This window comes from Chamaea fasciata, unplaced genomic scaffold, assembly GCF_029207755.1.
Source record: "Chamaea fasciata isolate MVZ Bird 193981 ecotype frontalis unplaced genomic scaffold, bChaFas1.0.hap1 SCAF_17, whole genome shotgun sequence".
NCBI lineage: Eukaryota > Metazoa > Chordata > Aves > Passeriformes > Sylviidae > Chamaea > Chamaea fasciata.
The window spans coordinates 211,765-229,105 of NW_027094102.1; the positions used below are offsets into that span (position 1 = coordinate 211,765).

Genomic DNA, 17,341 nt, shown 5'->3' on the forward strand with positions numbered 1-17,341 from the left:
AGAATTTACAAGCATTTTGATACGTGCCTAGTTCCTTGCCCCGGTGTGTCTGCCTTTATGCTTTTTAATAGAGGATAAATTGCATACTACTGCTATTGCCTAGTGTGTAACTGGCATGTACAGACCAAATATCAATATTACATTTTGCACATCCTCTCTCAAATGAACAGGCCTTCACTTACTTGAAAGGATGAAGACTAGATCCTTTGTGTCTCAGTTTGCTCTTGTGTTTTGAATGGTAACTGGAAAATAAAAACAGCATTGCTGGTGAACAGCAGCAAGACAACTGCCCTGTTCTTGCCGTATTATCAGACTGGATTTGAAGCAGATTTAATCCAGGGTCACTTCTCCTTTCAGTTCGTTAGTGTATGTGATAAATAAAGGCAACCTCACTTGACTGGATCAGGCACTTCCCAGCCTCCCTGCGGCTCTGTTTCCTCGGATCCTTTGTCCACAGTGACACCAGGTGTGCTAACACTGCATTGCAATGTATATCCACGTCCAGCTACAATTTACTAGTGTTTCAGTTTTAACTGGTTGTTTCCTTCCATGAGGCACATAGAATAAATAGATTTGTAATAAAATTACATTTCTGAAACAGAATATTCCCTAATTCGTTCAGATAACGACAAGCTTATACTACCCTCCTGTTATCTGACTTCTGAATTCAATACCAGCTGCAATTCCCAGGGCTGGGAGGGGGTGTGGGGGTGTCCTCCATTATTACTAGCTGGAAGTTCCAGGAAAACTTTACCAAGATGGACTGAACTGTCCCAGCAAGAGCAGTGGCTAATGTATTCAGAGACATGCAGAGTGTAAGCAGGCATACACCTTCTCGCTGGGTTACTACTGCTTTGCCTCTCCAGAAACTTACAGAATTTTGCAGAAACTTTCTTCCTGTGAAATTACCAAAGTTTAAAAAAAGAACAGCCTTGGTCAGTGGCAGTATTTTCTTATTGAAAAAGTTACTACCTACACAAATCAGCAAACACACACTTAGTTTAATAAATGTTGCTTTCTAAACAGCACATCTGAATTCAATTAGTAGCCAGATTAAAATCCCCTTCAGAACAAATCTTTTCAATTCTTTGTACTTTTGGGAGCTTTCCTAAGTTTAATCAGTGTAACAAATTAACAAAGTGGGATTATTAAAGAACTATCTTCCTTGGTCAATCTTGCACAGATGCTGGGCATTTCATCAGCTAATTCTAAATGCTAATTCAAAGCAATTGCAATGCAAACACCTGACCGTATATAACTCAGGTGATTAATTTCTTTGACTTCAGTGGGATTAGTCATCTTAATAATGCTATGCATGAATGTAAGTGCATAAGATTAAATCAGTCAGAAAAGTAACTTTTTTTTTACAATTTTCTATAAAACATTTACCAAAAATAACTTCATATTTACAGTACATATTAAGTAAACTCAGTTTATGTAAACTCAGTCAATCAGTTTTGAAAGCAGTGAATTATAAAGCAATATAAACTTTCTGTCTATTTACCATCTAGAATGGTACATCTTCAGCAGTTTTTGACATGGGCTCCCATAACCCAAGAAATTGGATGATTTCCGTATTTTATTGGATCTGCTGCTGAAACTTATGTTGCAGGATCCACATGGGGGGCCACATCCACAATCCACAACAATTATAGACATCATGTCTCTAGAGTATGTTGCACCTCTGAGGTTTCAAGCATTACGTTAAAAAGGGCATTCTGTGACACCAGTGAGACAGAGAAGTTTTACCCACACACTCACGGAGTCTACCTGGTAACGGGTTCTTTCGCCACGGCTAAAGCACAGCTGCCTTGCAGTTTTGACTCCATTCAGATACCGCTTTCTTTTTTCTGGTGACACTCATAACATTCTGCCACTGTGGCTGCAGTGCTCTAAGTGATACCTGGTTCTCAGCAGCCTCAGAGCTGGCTGTGTCATCAGGAGCAGGAGAAGGTGCTCCTGGATCTCCTTCTGAACCGTTTTTCTCAGGGGCACATTCTGTTTGGGTTACCTTCTGATTTTGGAAGATTCTCTGTTGTGTTTCTTTGCTGAGCAAGAGCTCGATGGCCCAGTTAAACTCCTGCCTGGCAGGCGGTGGGCCTTGTACTTGTGCAGCAGCCCAACTTCCCCCGAATGTGTGCACAGGAGTACAGTGGGCAGGCAGCCACCGAACAAACCAGATTCTGATCTCTCCTGTGAGGACATAAATCAGTTACAGTTGGCACACTATAAATAATTATTTAGAAGTACACAAAAAGATACCTTAGCTTGTTACAATCACACTCTTCAGGTCGCTTCTTCTTCAGATGGCCTCTCACCTCCCTCAGATTTTTTATTTTATTTTGCAACGTTTCAATCTAAAAAAAGAAAAAAGGCACAAAGATAGAGGTTGTAGAAAAACCAGCATGATTTAGTCCTATTCTAACCCTCTCAAACTCATTCTACTGTCACCAAAAGCTTCCTCTTCACTACCTTCTGCAGCTCTCACCACTAACAAGCATTTTCAAATTACCTAGCTCTCGAGAAGGAAACTCCAGCAGGAGGAAGCTGGTTCAGTTTGCCTGCTCTGATCCTTGACCGTGAAAGCAGAATGCGGTGCTGCAGGAATGGGGGGGACGCACAGTTGCAGGTACACAGACACTCCTGCATCCGCTGTGATGTTGCCTCTTGTGCTCTACAGCACACTTGCAAGGGGAGAAGGGCTGCCCAAAGGAAAACAAAGTCCTTAAAACTGAGCGTGTTCTGACTCTGGGAAGGGGATGGAGCAGGGCTGATCTGAAATCCCTTCCTCAGAGGTTCTGAAAAAGCAAAGCAGCAAGGTTCCATCACTTAGCACAGCAGGCTTGGGCAGTGTCTGGACGCATGGGAGCGACCAGCACGGTGTGCCACCCACGGGGTTTAACTTTAACTGCCTTTCTTTTCTCCGAATGAAACCCCTGCTTTGGCTCAGTCTGGCTTACACACGGCGTGGCCCATTTCCACTCGGGTATTTGCAGGCCTCTTCCTCGCTCCTCTACACAGCAGAAAAGTCAAAGTAATGTAGTGAACAGCAGCCTCTACAGAACTACCATTAGCCACCAGTGACCGTGGGTGTAGCAGAAGCTTGTGACTGTTGAAGCAGAGACAGAACAGAGTGTTCAAGGAGAATGGAAAAAGAATCCAGCCCTGTGACCCTAAATCAGGAACACAACTGGACAGAAGTGGGTTCTCATTTCCTTTCACGCTCCATATTGGCTACATTTTCTGAAGAAAAAACAATTACAGGACCATGGGGATACAGAAATCGCCCTTTTTTAATCTTAGCCGAGTAGTCAGTTTTTCAGTATCTGCCTTGTGTATCAATCTCCACAATTAAAGGGGGGCAAGAAGTTCTTACATAGAACTTTACTGTGAATTTATGTAATTTGGTAAGAAATTACAGGACGTCCATCCTTCATGCTTCTCTTTGGCATTTCTTTCATCCTTACCCGGTCCTTAGACCCTCTTTCATATACAACACGCATGAAGACTTTGAGTTCTTATTATTGAATATTAGTGACAAAAACGTCAGATAAACTTTTACTGGTAAATTTCATAGGAAAAATTACCTCCAGGTTCTCCATATACACAATCCTATGAAAAAATTTCAATTCCAAAGTGCAAGGTTAAGCAAAGCAGTAGCAAGTGAAAGAAATTAATTCTAGAAGCATCAAAACTAATGAAGCTCACTTTTCATTTGGCTTATATATTTGATACAGAAGAACGGTGTCTTGAGAGGTTCCCCACCGGGGAACAGGGCTACAAAGATGTTAAAAAGACCCAGATTAGTTTTTCCCAGGATAGGGACAACTTTAAGTCTTCTTTGTCTTGTAAGGCATATGACATTTGTCAGCTGTGCCTGCAGCTGCAGTTCTCTCCTCCACTCAGCATCTTGTCTTCACAAACCTATGTAACAATTTAATTAATTCTGAAATGTCTATTCTGAAATCAGCCAGCAGGTTCAAAAGGTTCCAGGGAGGGACAAAGACACCCAGAGGCAGACAGACACACAGCAGTCAGCATGATCCTATCAGCCCACAAAATACAACACTAAAAACATCACTGACCTCATGGTCAATATGAAGCTTATGGTCCTTCCAAGCTTGCAGTGACCTGTACAGATCTGTGTCACACTGAACGGTATCGTTCTCCAGGATGGAGCACCTTGGCATGGCAAAGCAAACAGTGTTTATTGCAGTGGATACACACACACACACACACACACACACAGAGAGCAATGCAAACAGCTGCTCCTAATAACACAGCTCCAGGACAAACGAGACCATGGACTGGAAATGACATGCAGAATTCAAAAACAATGTTCATTCAAGAAAATACAAGTGTGCTCTGAGCCAGGAAAGAAGTCTGGGTTTCAGTTCCCATGGAAATTTTTTAAGTGGAAAAATTAAATGAGAATATTTCTATCAAGCAGAACCTCTTGACTGTTTCACTTCTCCATGTAAATGGTACTACACAGAATTCTTGCTCATTCATTAGACTTTCTGCTTAACTAATCATTACTAACTAGCAAGCATTGAAAGCATTCCTCAGAAGCAATCTCCCGATGCATAAGAAAGTGATGCAGGGTAGCAGCAGGGATAAAGCACTTCCTTGTAAGATGTATTACTACACCATAAAGAAAAGAGAAGAAACTCAAACCAACAAACCAGAAGCAAAGAAGATTTGCTGTTTTCTACAAAAGTGATAAAACCTTTCAAGGGTAAATCCTTCACTCTGAAAGCAAAACACCCTTTGACAATATAAAACCTTTATGTTTCACTAACTTCTAGTGAAATCCAGTTTTTAAAATTATTTAATAAAGAAGAAAGCAAAAAATCACCACTTGACAGATCTACCTGGAAAGTTTATTAGGGGTTGAATACCATGCAGTCATTTCTAAATGCTTGTTGGAATTAAAGCTAAATATTTGCAATAGTCCTTTATTTTCTTTAAACCACCTCATGGATGTTGTCCCATGGCCTTCTTTTCTAGTCGGGTCAGCTCATGAATAATCTACAACCTTCCTGACAGTTTCTTGTACAAATCTGGGATACACCCACTATGGCAGCAAAAGCCATTTCAGTTTGTTCCAGAAGAAAAAACAAATGGTGATTTACAGGTCCTGAACATTGATGAGAGCTAGGGAAGGAGGGCACAATTCTCTGATGCCTCCGTTTCCCCATACTGGTGAGTTTCTAATTCACTTCTGTGAACAGAAGTCAAATGGATAACACAGATGTCAACAGCAGCTATCTGGCTCCTGCATGTTTACATGAGCTAGTCATTAAACAATTTATTGCACATAATCAATAACGATTGGTGGATTTTCTGATCCTTCACAAGTGGAAATGGTGACTAAATAAATTCAAATACAGCTGAAGAGATACCATCAGTCCCTAGATTCACCACTGAGGAAATTATTTTTAGCTGTTAGAGTGGTCAGACAATTGCCTTCCCTCTCTCTCAGTATGTTCCATATCCCAGCGCTCCTGGTCCATCCAACTTCATTCATAATATAGATTCTCCTCTCCTAGCACTGGTTACAGAAAACTGTACAAAGCAACCAGTGACACAAAACCAGTTCATGCTCCAGGCAGGGCCTTTGGTCTCCAGCCAGGCCAGGTCACCCACTGCACACTGATTTCCAGGGGTAAGGCCTCTCCCGGTTTCATGCAGGTTTAACACCCCTGTTGCCAACAGTTTTGCTTGTCCTCGCTGGAAACACATGCCCTGGTGAGGGGTTACTGTCTCCACCCAACGCAGAAGACACAGGAGCTTCATGCCCCTCGGCCCTGACCAAACTAAAACAAAACTGAAGACTATTGTACACATGGGAAAAAGAATTTTAGTGACGCTAGACTGTGTATCCAAAGGGGACACAACATGCTTAGCACACTTCAACCCACCCTTTTATGTAAAGGAGTCAGTTAAGGAGCAAAAGCTTTTCAAAATCTACCGTGTCCACTTACCTGTTGGTCACTTTGATCAGATTAGGGGCTGTGTACTCTGCAATGCTGCCAGTGCCACTGTACTCCCCCACGTCTCTATCTTCCTCCTCGTGGAAAACAGCCCTCTGCCCCTTGTGCTGCTTGGTGATGTTCCTTGGTAGGGTGGGCTGGCGTCCATCCTCTAAAGCCAGGTTATAGGCAGCTCCATCCAGCTCAACAGACACAGAACGGATAGAGCGATTCCGGACATAGCTTGGTTTGAACTCTGCATGGAAAAAGTGAACGAGGGGCAGAAACAGCCTGTTACAATTTGCTCCTCTTTGTGGTTCTTGGAAGGAAAAAGCCCAGGCCATACTGTGCTGTTTGGAATTAGCTGGATGACAGTGCTTGTTGCAGTTGTCCTGGGAGCTGCCGCTCCTCGACTTTGGCACGGACGGGTGGGTGGATGGACACCTCAGGGCACGAGAGGGCAGGGACAAGGCAGGCACACAAGACAGGCAAAGGGGAAAGAAAATGCTCTAGTCCAGCACCAGAGAGAACAGATCGCTCGTTCAAATGGATGCCTGCTCTTCCTCCACGATCACCAGATGGCAGTCACACCTCAAGCACTAACTGTGACAGTCAGCCTCAGGGACCAATTCTGTGTTTTTTTCTGCTGCTCACCATACAGCCCTTCCCTGCTAGGATTCCTGCAACACCTTGAAGTTGTCCCAGTATTCCCAGTGCTCAGCCTGAGCCTTTTCCCAGTTATATGTTCATTCTTCAAGGCTAGATCCTTGATTTCTTGGAAGGGATTAACAGCTGAACTTTTACTTGCAATTGATCTTTTTCCCTATCACTATTTTCCAAAGTTCTCTGTTCCAGCCCGAATCCCCAGAACTCCTCTTCTATGTGCTCTGGAATGGCTCAAAGAGAACCCAGTCATGAAATCTGTATCTACATTTAAACTCCCCCGCAGTATGATGGGGTCCATCTCTGACCCTATTTCCTGCTCCCCGCCAGCGACTGCTGAGAGTCACTCACTAGGACCATCATCTCACTCCTTGAGAAAGAAGCACAACCCAGGTACCACAGACTCTCCTGTGCTCCCTGCCCGAGGGGCGTCTGAGGCTTTACTCTGTATAGGAGGCTTGGAGTTACCGCGGACATTACTAGAAACAACTGAGTCCCTTGGATCCTTTGGTCCCTTCTCATTTAAAGAGGCTGAAACAGACAGCACACCTCATGAGACGGGACCTCCGTCTGCAATCTGATAAAGGGAAAATCCAACTAATGTGCCAAATGAGAAGGCAAATCCATCTTGCAATCCCAAACTCCACAGGAAGGCCAGCCTCCTCAATGAGATAGTCTCCCCAGTGAAATACGCAGGGGGAAAAGAAAATATGGAACCGGAGGTCGAACAACCAAAACTGACAAAAAACTACCCTAACTGCCACGCTCTGGCATTAATGCAGAATGATTTTTTTCAATAAGCCTTACATTCATTTCAGAGAGACTGCACAGTCTCAAAAGCCATTCTGCAGGCTGTAGGAAGCAGAATAAACATCTCCTCCCACCTGAAACTGGGCCAAGCATGATATTTTTGTCAGTGCCACACACAGAAAGCAGAATACCAGCTGGATTATCTGGCTTTGCACTTTTCCATGTGTCATTCAAAGTTTACTGCTGATATTAAGCCAGGTGGGTCCCTGCTGAAGGGATTAAAAAAGCCACAAAAGACCAGCCCTATTTCAGGCACCCATTCAGGAAATGTTTGAATAAATGAGAAGGAAACTCCATCTTTTCCAAGGCAGGAGGAAGTTCTAAAAAGCTTCACCCAGCAATGAGATTCAAAGCATAAACTCCCATTTCTTTAATCATTCCTTCATTTTATCTTGTTCAGTTCAGCCAGCTAACAATTAATCTTCCTCGCAAGTCTAATATGCCAATCCAGCACGCTGGACCTCAGCAGATAGCCCCAGGGAACCATCAGCTGCAGGGCCCTGAACAGCCAGGAGCCAGGTTACTCCTCTCTCTGCAGCCAAACAGACACAGCCTCAGCACCAACTAACTGGTGTGGATGAGGCAGCTCATACAGGACTGCTTGTATTGCTTTATCCTAACATGCTGCCCACAGTGCTGACTCAGTGCTGTGATTAGTATCAAACTCTGAGGTGGTTAAAATATTTAATGAGATCAATATTCATTTGTACGATGTGCTCCCATCTGCTAAGTGCATTGCAGGCATAAATACTAATGTTTAATTACTTATTAGTCAATTCTCCCCCAGGTTTTGCTCTCCAATCTATTTACCTCCGTACACAGCCTACAAACAGTCAATCCAGGACTGTTAAATATTTGGCCAAAAACATCTACGCTCCCTTCCTCAGGTTACTGAAGTGTGTCTTTGGTAAGCTCTCTCAGTCTGATGCCTCTTCCTCAACTACTACAGAAACCAGCTGTCTCGTGGTATTGCTAAGACGCTGCGGCCTCAAAACTGAGTCGCGAAGGGACAAAACAAAATGGAGTTCAGAGGAATTTGAGCCAAGAAAGCCAACTGCTTTCAGAGTCCCACTCATCCAGCTGGTGTTGCACCATTCGACCAGCATTTTGTCAGTTTGTCTTCACTGGAACCTGAAAGGAACCAAGTTTTTCCGCTAATGTCTATGTATTTTGCATTTGGTAGACAAAAGAGCCTTTTTTTTTTTTTTTGATAACACAAAGTAAAACTGGGCACTTTAAAGACATTTTTAAAAAATATCTCTAGTGTCTAGAAATATGGACAAAGTTTAGGGGTACTTTCTTGTATCCCATTCTCACAACTGCCATTAAAAAATCATACTTCAAATGCATGATCTGTAAAGTAACGGACTTTTTTTTTTTAGTAACAAAGAATGTTATTAAAAATGTCATTTTGATCCAGCACTGAGACCACCTCAAAAGCAAAATGAACGTCAGGGAAATCTGAATAAAAATGCAGTAGCCTCTTTGTACACACTTCTGTTTCTTTACTATTCAGTGTGGCCTATCATCAATTTCCTACATGCAGCTTGAGAATTTCTTTAATCACTTACGCTCATTCATCACAGGAAGAAGAGATCAAATCCACAGCAACAAAAACATAATAGGCCACAACACAGCCAAAGATTTTGAAAGCTCATTATTCACTTTAAACTTTCTACTTACTGCAAAGCTCCATTTGATCTTTCTTATAAAAATAAGAGCATACTAAAGAATTAGAAAGGACAAAAATGCAAATATTCCAGACACCTAAACCCAGACACACCAAATATTAATGTTTATGGGTTTCTGGCACTTAAGTGCTTTGCAGTCAAGTTATGCAATTTTACGTTGTCCAAACAGCACTTACATGACACGGCCCTGTTGTGAAACACACCTTACTCAATTCAGCAAACACCGTTGCCTGCTAAATGCACCGGTGCCCCTGAAAATGCATTCTAGACCATGCCTACACTAGAAGCAATTCTTTTATCAAAACGTCTGGTGCTCCAGCCCCTGTACCAGCAATTTAGTCTGGTGTTTTAGACCATCTGTTCTCACTGTATGTAACTGGTTTCAATCTTTCTGAAAGACCAATCCTTAAACCCTATTAGGGTTTACAGCGTGCCTGATGCACCCTAGATGCAGGGCATCCATCCTGCTTTTCTGCAAATGACTGTAGATTGGAATCCAACAAAATGACCTTTTGCAACTCTATCTCTGTTGTGCACGACAGATAAGAGTGACCATGGCACTTCCTTCAAAACTCTGCTACTGCTTGGAACTAGTGCATTAACGTGGCCGTGACCCTCAGTCCAGTTAGAAACTTCTGGTTTCTGTTTGGCAGTGGTTCAAACTAATGAATAGCATTTACTGGCATTCAAGCAGGGCTGCAATGTAATCTCATGCACTCATCAAATTCTGAGTGGCAGAACCCAACGGTGCCCTAACAATTATGCAACCCAGCACAGACGACACTTTATCCCAAGTCTCACAGAACAGGTCATAAAACCCCAAATACACATCATGAGTATCCAGGTTACTGGATATTACTCTTAACTAGCCACAGTCCAGTGAGACAGCTTTCCACGTAAACTGCTGGGAAAAACCCTGGTCTGTTACCTTGACTCGTAGTGCTTTGGGCTCACTTGCATTTGGTGTGTGATTTACTAGATAAGTGCATGTAGAAGAATAGCCAACACCAAATGAAGAGGTCCCCGTCAGCTGGTCCAAGCTAACCTCTTCCCTGTACAGCACACTCTGGACATGGGAAGAGGGAAAAACAAACCATCTGTGGAGGCAAGTTCTTTACTTTAGACACAAGCAATGGCAATGTGATCATCAAGATCCTATTTTACGTTGCTGAAGTTTAAGCCTTAAGGTTCAGTGAGGCTAATGAGCTGAAGGGTATAGTGCAAACTCTGTTTCTTCTGAGCAGAACACAGGGAAAAAGCACCATTCGGATCCCTCTGTGAGAGGGAGCAAGTTTCACTTTTTTACCTCAACTTCCTACATACATAAACTAACACTTAACCACCTCCTTTGGATGATGTGAAAATCAGTTGAAGTTCAGAAAGCAACAATGGGAAGTACTTAAGGAAGTGTTAAGTATTATCAGATAGCATTCTGTTGCCCTCACTTAAATTGTTGTCCTATCCTCATTAAGAACCTTCCATCTACTGCTGTTGACTCCTCATGCCTTAACTCCTCCTGTGACTTAAAAAAAAGGAGTTAAATAAGTACAAATTCTAGTGTTCTTTACAGATTATCAGCTGTGTCACATATTAAACGTCAAGTATAGTTGGTGGAACCAGTAATTTCCTTTTCAACTAAGAATTTGCTTAGTAACTACTAATCAGCTTGCAAGACAAATATAATGGGAGAAAAATAAATTTAAACCCCGTGTTTCAAGTTTGTGCCATTATATAGAAAGACTAATCTGATAAATAATTAAGGCTCTGTATTTGTGGAGTGAGATGAAAGAAACATTACAAGTGACTAATAATTCTGTCTTGCCATTTACCTCTAATCTGTAATTACACTATACAATTCAAATATAGATATTAGTCTGACTAAGGTTTAACAGAATCATTTTTTAAAATGGGCTTCCTGAAAAAGCACTAATCTGTGCCAAGGAAACCAGAAACAGTCATCCCTTTTGGCTGTTATCTCTGATTAAAAGTCAGCCTTGTCTCTGCTGACTGAGCAGAAGAAAAGGATGTTAGAAGTAAGCAGCTTCTGTAATGAGGTACACACATCCTTATTAAAAATAAATTACTGAAGTAATAGCTCCAAGCATTGCAGGAGCGACTGAAAGCTGAAGTACTTGTTGTAGAACACTGTTCATGTTCCAGGGCCTGTGTAACTGTGTGCCATTTGCCTTTTCAGCATGGGCACCACATTTCCTAGAACTAAACATTCTTCCTACAGACAGATATTATCAAATCTGCTTGCTTGGTATGAGACATGCTGTTTCACAGTTGAGATACACAGGAAATACGCTAACACAGTTCTATGCCTGTGACAGTCAAGAGAATTATGTGAGTTAACAAACAACAGCTTTCTAAGATAGAGAAAGAAGATGCAGTGGACTTGCTTACTTTTCCTGGAGAAGAGTTTCTTTCTCTGTCTGAGGGGGCTCAGCTTGTATTCATTCTCTTCACAGTTGCAGTCTTCGCTATTCCTATTGTAATACTTGGGCAAAATATTGGAGGGGCCTTTGCCATTGCTAGCAGCTGCCAAGTTTGCCATTCCCTTGCACTTGTGCAGCTTGAGTTTTCCACTGGCATCTTCCACACACTGCCATTTCTGGAAGAAAAATTTGGTCATTAAAAATCTGTTCCAACTGTGGTCTACCTAATGGCCAGCTCCAGCAACTTATCAGATATTCCTTATAGTAAAACGGGGCTCATCTGTCACCTGTTATCCAATCAGATTTTTGTAATCTTCCATTTTTAGACAAAACAGCAACTCTTTGGAACACCGTTGCATCGGTTTCTGATTTTGCCTCTTGGAGGCAGAACAATTGAAATTTCTTTAAAAAAATCAATACTACGGCTAAAAACATGAAGGTGTCGAGTGGCAACTTTCAGAAGCATAACTGTGGCATACACCAAGGACATTCAAGCTGCATCCTAATCCTGAGAGTCTTATTATAACTCACAGCGCAGTGGGACCAAAACCTTCCAACTTTATGGAAGCTCTCCAGATAGAATCATAAACTGGTCTGGGTTGGAAGGGACTTTAAAGACCATCTTGTTCCAAGCCCGGCCATGAGCAGGGACACCTTTCACTGGATCAGGTTGTTCAGAGCTCCATCCAACCTGTCCTTGAACTTGACCAGGGATGGAGTTTTTTCCAGGATTACTCCACAAAAGCGCCCGTTTCTCTTCAATGACCTTTCAAAGGGTCAGATCAACTGTGGAAGTCCTTCGCTGCACAAGTTTATCTCCATCCTGAGTGGTTCTCACAATAGCTTTTCTCCATTCAGCACCCTTGGGCTTGACTTGTAATGATGAGCTGCACTGGATGTCTCTGAAGTGAGAAACTCCTCCTTCTTGCACTCAAACTAGAGAAAATACTGTCCCTGATCTCCAACTCACTCTGATACTCAAAACCTGAAGTAAATTGCTCACAGTTCCTTTGTGCTGCTGTCAGAGCTGTACCAAGGGCAAGGGAGTTTAGCTGCCTTCAACCTGGCACACAAGTTCTACCCACTTCCCAGGTACATCACAAAATTATTTCACCTACTCCTTAATTTATCAACACTTTACTAGTTACAGGGGCTTAGAGACAGATAAAAAACCTTTTACAGTAGCAGTTGCTACTGCTTTAAAAAAGGTTTCTCAGAAACACTCAGCTTCCTGTTGAATCTTGAGAAGAGTTCCCCTTCTTCCCCATTACAAAATCCTACAAAAGCCTGTGCTTCCAAAACTCACTGGAATATTGAAAGTTTTCCAAATAAAAGAATAGAAGTAAAACCAGCAGCATCTTCCAGGAAAGATGATATTTTACAGCAGCCTGCAGCTCTACACAGCAGACTCAGCCACTTCAGTTTGCACAGCAAGGTGTGCATAGGCTGGGACAACAAAGCCTGTATTTTCCATTGACATTTACTCCAGTGTTTGCAGGACAGCAAAGTATGAAAACATGATCATTGTGCTTTTATGATCAGACTTCAGTAGGAGTCAAAAATGGAGTGGCCAGTTACAGCTCCTGTTTACCTACCACCGTGGCAGAACCTCTCATTCAAAATGATCCATTTTATGGTGTGCCCATTGATTTCCTCAGACACTTGGATGCCAAGTCTCCTGAGCTGGATCTGTGCTCAGCCTCCTGTACAGCCCAAGCCTTGCTCTGATGCAGATAAACCCAGCTTTACTTACACCACAATGAATCAGGAAATCAGGGAGAGATACTGACAATATGACCTTTGCATTACTACCTTAATCTGTAAAGCAGTATACATTTACCTAGATGCAGTAAAGAATGAACATCTGAAGAATAAATTGCTCTCTTACTTTTATAAATGCCTAACACTGATTGATGAACATACAGACTGAGGTTTGAACTAGACGTTACTTTACTAGAATAAGCAATGCTTTCTTTTGCAACTAAAAGATGTAAAAATGTTTGTTGTTGATTCCCATCTCATCTGAACATTATTTTTGAAAATATATACACAAGCTGTATTTTCTGCTCAGTAGAGCTCTGTGCTCTAGGTACACTTCAATATATGAAAAATGAAGTCTCAACAGCGGGCAAGTTCAATGCCATGATGAGAATTACTGCAAGTACTCTGATGTGTGGCCAAAAAATATTTTTTCTCTATTTCTTTCATCTCTTGTCAAGAGATTGAGGCTCACTTTTCCCCTCCAGGTGAACTGGAAAAAATCCTTTCGTTTTTGATGCAGCTGTATACTACAGTGAAAACATCTCAAAGACTTTGCTGAAGGGCACATTATATGCATTAACAGGCCCCACTGCTGAATGCCTGCAGAGCAGAGCTACATAAATTACATTAGAAGCAAACACTGAACACGTGGGGGGCGGGGGAAGAGGAGTGGAGAGCAGGAGAAGGAAGGTGGCAAGCCTTTACTTTTTCCCCCAAAATAGATATGGGCATGTGTGTGAATATGTCTGGGATTCAACAGCTTATCCTTGGCCGGCTTGTAGGTCCAAGGTTCTGCAAATTCTGTAGGTTGATATCATGGCTCTATCAGCTGCAGTCATTTCCATTGGTTGCCTTCCAACTTCGGGGAAAAGGGCAGGAATTGCCAGCAAAATGAAAACCTCTGCTTAACTGTTAGAAAGCTTTAAACACTGTTTATTCTGGCCTTTTAAATTGCCTTCTAGTGCACAGCATACCATCTGCTCTGCGGAGTACGACCTGGGGGGCCTTGGTGGACAACAAGTTGTCCATGAGTCAGCAGCGTGTCTTGGGGGCCAGGAGTGCCAGTGGTGTCCTGGAGTGCACTGTCCCTTCCCCGAGCTGATCCTGCCCCTCTACTCGGCCTAGTGAGGCACGCCTGGAGTGCTGCTTCCAGTTCTGGGCTCCTCACAGCAAGAGACACACGAAGCTGCCGGAGCGGGGCCAGCAGAGGCTGCGGACGTGAAGGCACCGGAGCTCCTCCCTGCCGGGAAAGGCTGCGGGGAGCTGGGGCTGCTCAGCTCGGGGGGCTCCACCACGGGGAGCTGGGGCTGCTCAGCTCGGGGGGCTCCACCACGGGGAGCTGGGGCTGCTCAGCTCGGGGGGCTCCACCACGGGGAGCTGGGGCTGCTCAGCTCGGGGGGCTCCACCACGGGGAGCTGGGGCTGCTCAGCTCGGGGGGCTCCACCACGGGGAGCTGGGGCTGCTCAGCTCGGGGGGCTCCACCACGGGGAGCTGGGGCTGCTCAGCTCGGGGGGCTCCACCACGGGGAGCTGGGGCTGCTCAGCTCGGGGGGCTCCACCACGGGGAGCTGGGGCTGCCCAATTCAGGGGGCTCCACCACGGGGAGCTGGGGCGGCTCAGCTCGGGGGGCTCAGCCGTGACTGTGCTCTGGGCAGGGAGGGCCCAGGGGATGGAGCCGGCTCTGCTCCTGCCCAGCACGACAACAGGCTCTGGGCAGAAACTGATGCACGGGAAGCTCCACTTGAATATGAGGATGAACCTCTTTCCAGGGCAGATGACCGAACACTGGAACAAAGCGGCCAGGGAGGGTGTGGAGAATACCCCTGGGGAGATTCCAGAAATATCTGAACACAGTCCCGTGCCCTGTGCTCTAGAATGGCCCTGCCTGAGCAGGGAGGTTGGAAGAGATCACCCATGTGTTCCTTTCCAACCATTACGCAATTCTGTGATCATGTATATACCTGTGGAAAACCCTGGAAGCAACTAAAATATTTTTAAAGAGATAATTACTTAAATAATTAAATCTCTATATGGATAACTTCAGAGTGTCTCAGAGGTACTTTGGCTCACAGATAGACATGGTAACCATTGAGCAGCAAAACATAATTATTGTTCTTCTGTGAAAACTGCCATATAAAATGATACTTTTAATGCCATTTAAAGGCAATTTCTACTTTTTATCAGACTTACACGTAAATAAAGCTTTGAAAATAAAATGTATTTGAAAAGTAAATAATGTGAAATCAGGGAACTATTTCTCTTCATGAATTAGGACTATTATTGTACAATGCCAGATCCTGCTAAAGAAAAAAATTTCTATCTTAATTTTGGGAGGTTTTTCATGTACAGCATAGACTCCCTACAGCAATCAGCACGGCTGCAGGTACTGCATGTTTATCAAATGTGCACAAAATTGGCAACTTCCGTTGTTATGATACTGTGGGGGTGCTGGAAATACTCTACAGAGCAGGGCTGGTATCATAATTGGCTTCCACAAAAGCACATTATTGCAGGCTACCAGAGAAAAGTGGGTCAGCTTCCACTCAGCAGCCAGCTTAGAATGAAAGGCCAAACTACACTGAAAAGAAAAAATTTGTGTACAAGCCATTAGGTACTAGGATAAACATTTTTTTTTCATTTATTTATTTCATGTGGGAAGAGCTCATCTCTTTTAAATCCTTGAATATAAATGCTGAGCTGCTCTTTCATCTGATTCTACAATCACCCTTTGTTGGATGCAAATAACTAACACCAAACCCTAATAACTGAAAAAGAAAACATGGCAGCACACAGATTCTCATTGCTCTAAGAAGAATTTACATATATTAGTGATGCCAAAAAAAATCCACATGGTGGACTGTGAAACAAGGTTTTAGATACCACGAATAGCCTCATCTCCATGATCTTGGTACTCTCTTATCAAAACGAGATAGGTTAAGGAGGGTGAGAGAGATTTGCAAAAATCATTTTGCTGCAATAGACCTGTATTCACAAGCTTGCATGCTCACAAAGCAGAATTTCAAATTCTCCGTCTCATATTCAAAGCTTTATTTACCTCTCCTATAAGCTCTGTCCTTGTCTCTTGTCCTTCACTCCCCTTCTGAGTCTTTGTTCTCCATTTGTGCTTCTTGTCTACTGCTCACACTTCAGATTCCCCGGGACTGCTCAGATTTCTCTGTGCATGGAATAGCAGGTCCCCAAAACTTGTTTAAGTCAAAAGAAAGAGTCCCAATGACTTCAGCAAGCTTTCAACTAATTCTGACCCAGACAGGTATTTATCTTTGCATCAGGATATGAAAATTCACCTTTTGTACTGAACACTCCAAGTACTGTTAAACAGAGTGTCCTGCAGGATCAGAAGACATCTGCTAAATAACCACTGCAGCTGCATAACATCAACTCCCCAAGGCAGAGGTATGTTACTAGCTTGGGCTCATTCTCCTTACTGTGCAGAGCTGTGAACAGCATCAGCAAACAGACAACACCCATTTGCCATTTGAGAATTTAAGTCTTCCTTCACTCTGAAGAGATTTTTGGGTGTACCCAAATTTAGACACAATTTACCCTCAAGTAAGCACATTCATCTCCCAGTATTCCTATAGTCCAGACAGACTACCAGGACATATTCTCTAGAGTAGGGGTGAGATGGATTGAGACTCCCTTGAGAGCTCTTCACAGATTTTAACTGACTTGATTGTTTGGCAATTTTTCCTGGTGTCCAAGGTAAATTTCTTTTTTTGCTCAATTTCATCCTATCACCTCCTATTATGCCTGACCGAACTGCTCAAAACAATTCTTCTCCCTGTCTCCTGACACTGAGGATGCAGCACAAGCATCTCTTATTAGCACGTATGTGCTGCGGAATTTATTGGTAATCTTGACCATGGAGTTGACATTTTCTTCTTCTCTTGAAGTGAAACTAGTGATGGAAAAAAAAAAAGCTGTATTTCCCCATACTGGGCAATGCTGTAGTAGGAACAATAACTTTTCCTCCAGTTCCTCAA

The 17,341-nt window shown here is 43.1% G+C and overlaps 1 protein-coding gene across 6 annotated transcripts in view; it reads right to left on the reverse strand.

The window, feature by feature from the left end:
• SULF2 (sulfatase 2) overlaps positions 1-17,341 on the reverse strand; it is an 82,772-nt gene that overhangs the window by 4,043 nt on the left and 61,388 nt on the right. For all 6 annotated transcript variants that reach the window (XM_066199301.1, XM_066199300.1, XM_066199302.1 and 3 more), the window contains 5 exons: positions 11,546-11,753; positions 5,988-6,231; positions 4,086-4,182; positions 2,263-2,357; positions 183-242 (listed from right to left, as the gene is read on the reverse strand). In XM_066199301.1, coding sequence (XP_066055398.1) covers positions 183-242; positions 2,263-2,357; positions 4,086-4,182; positions 5,988-6,231; positions 11,546-11,753 — 704 coding nt within the window. The remainder of the gene's footprint in view (positions 1-182; positions 243-2,262; positions 2,358-4,085; positions 4,183-5,987; positions 6,232-11,545; positions 11,754-17,341) is intronic.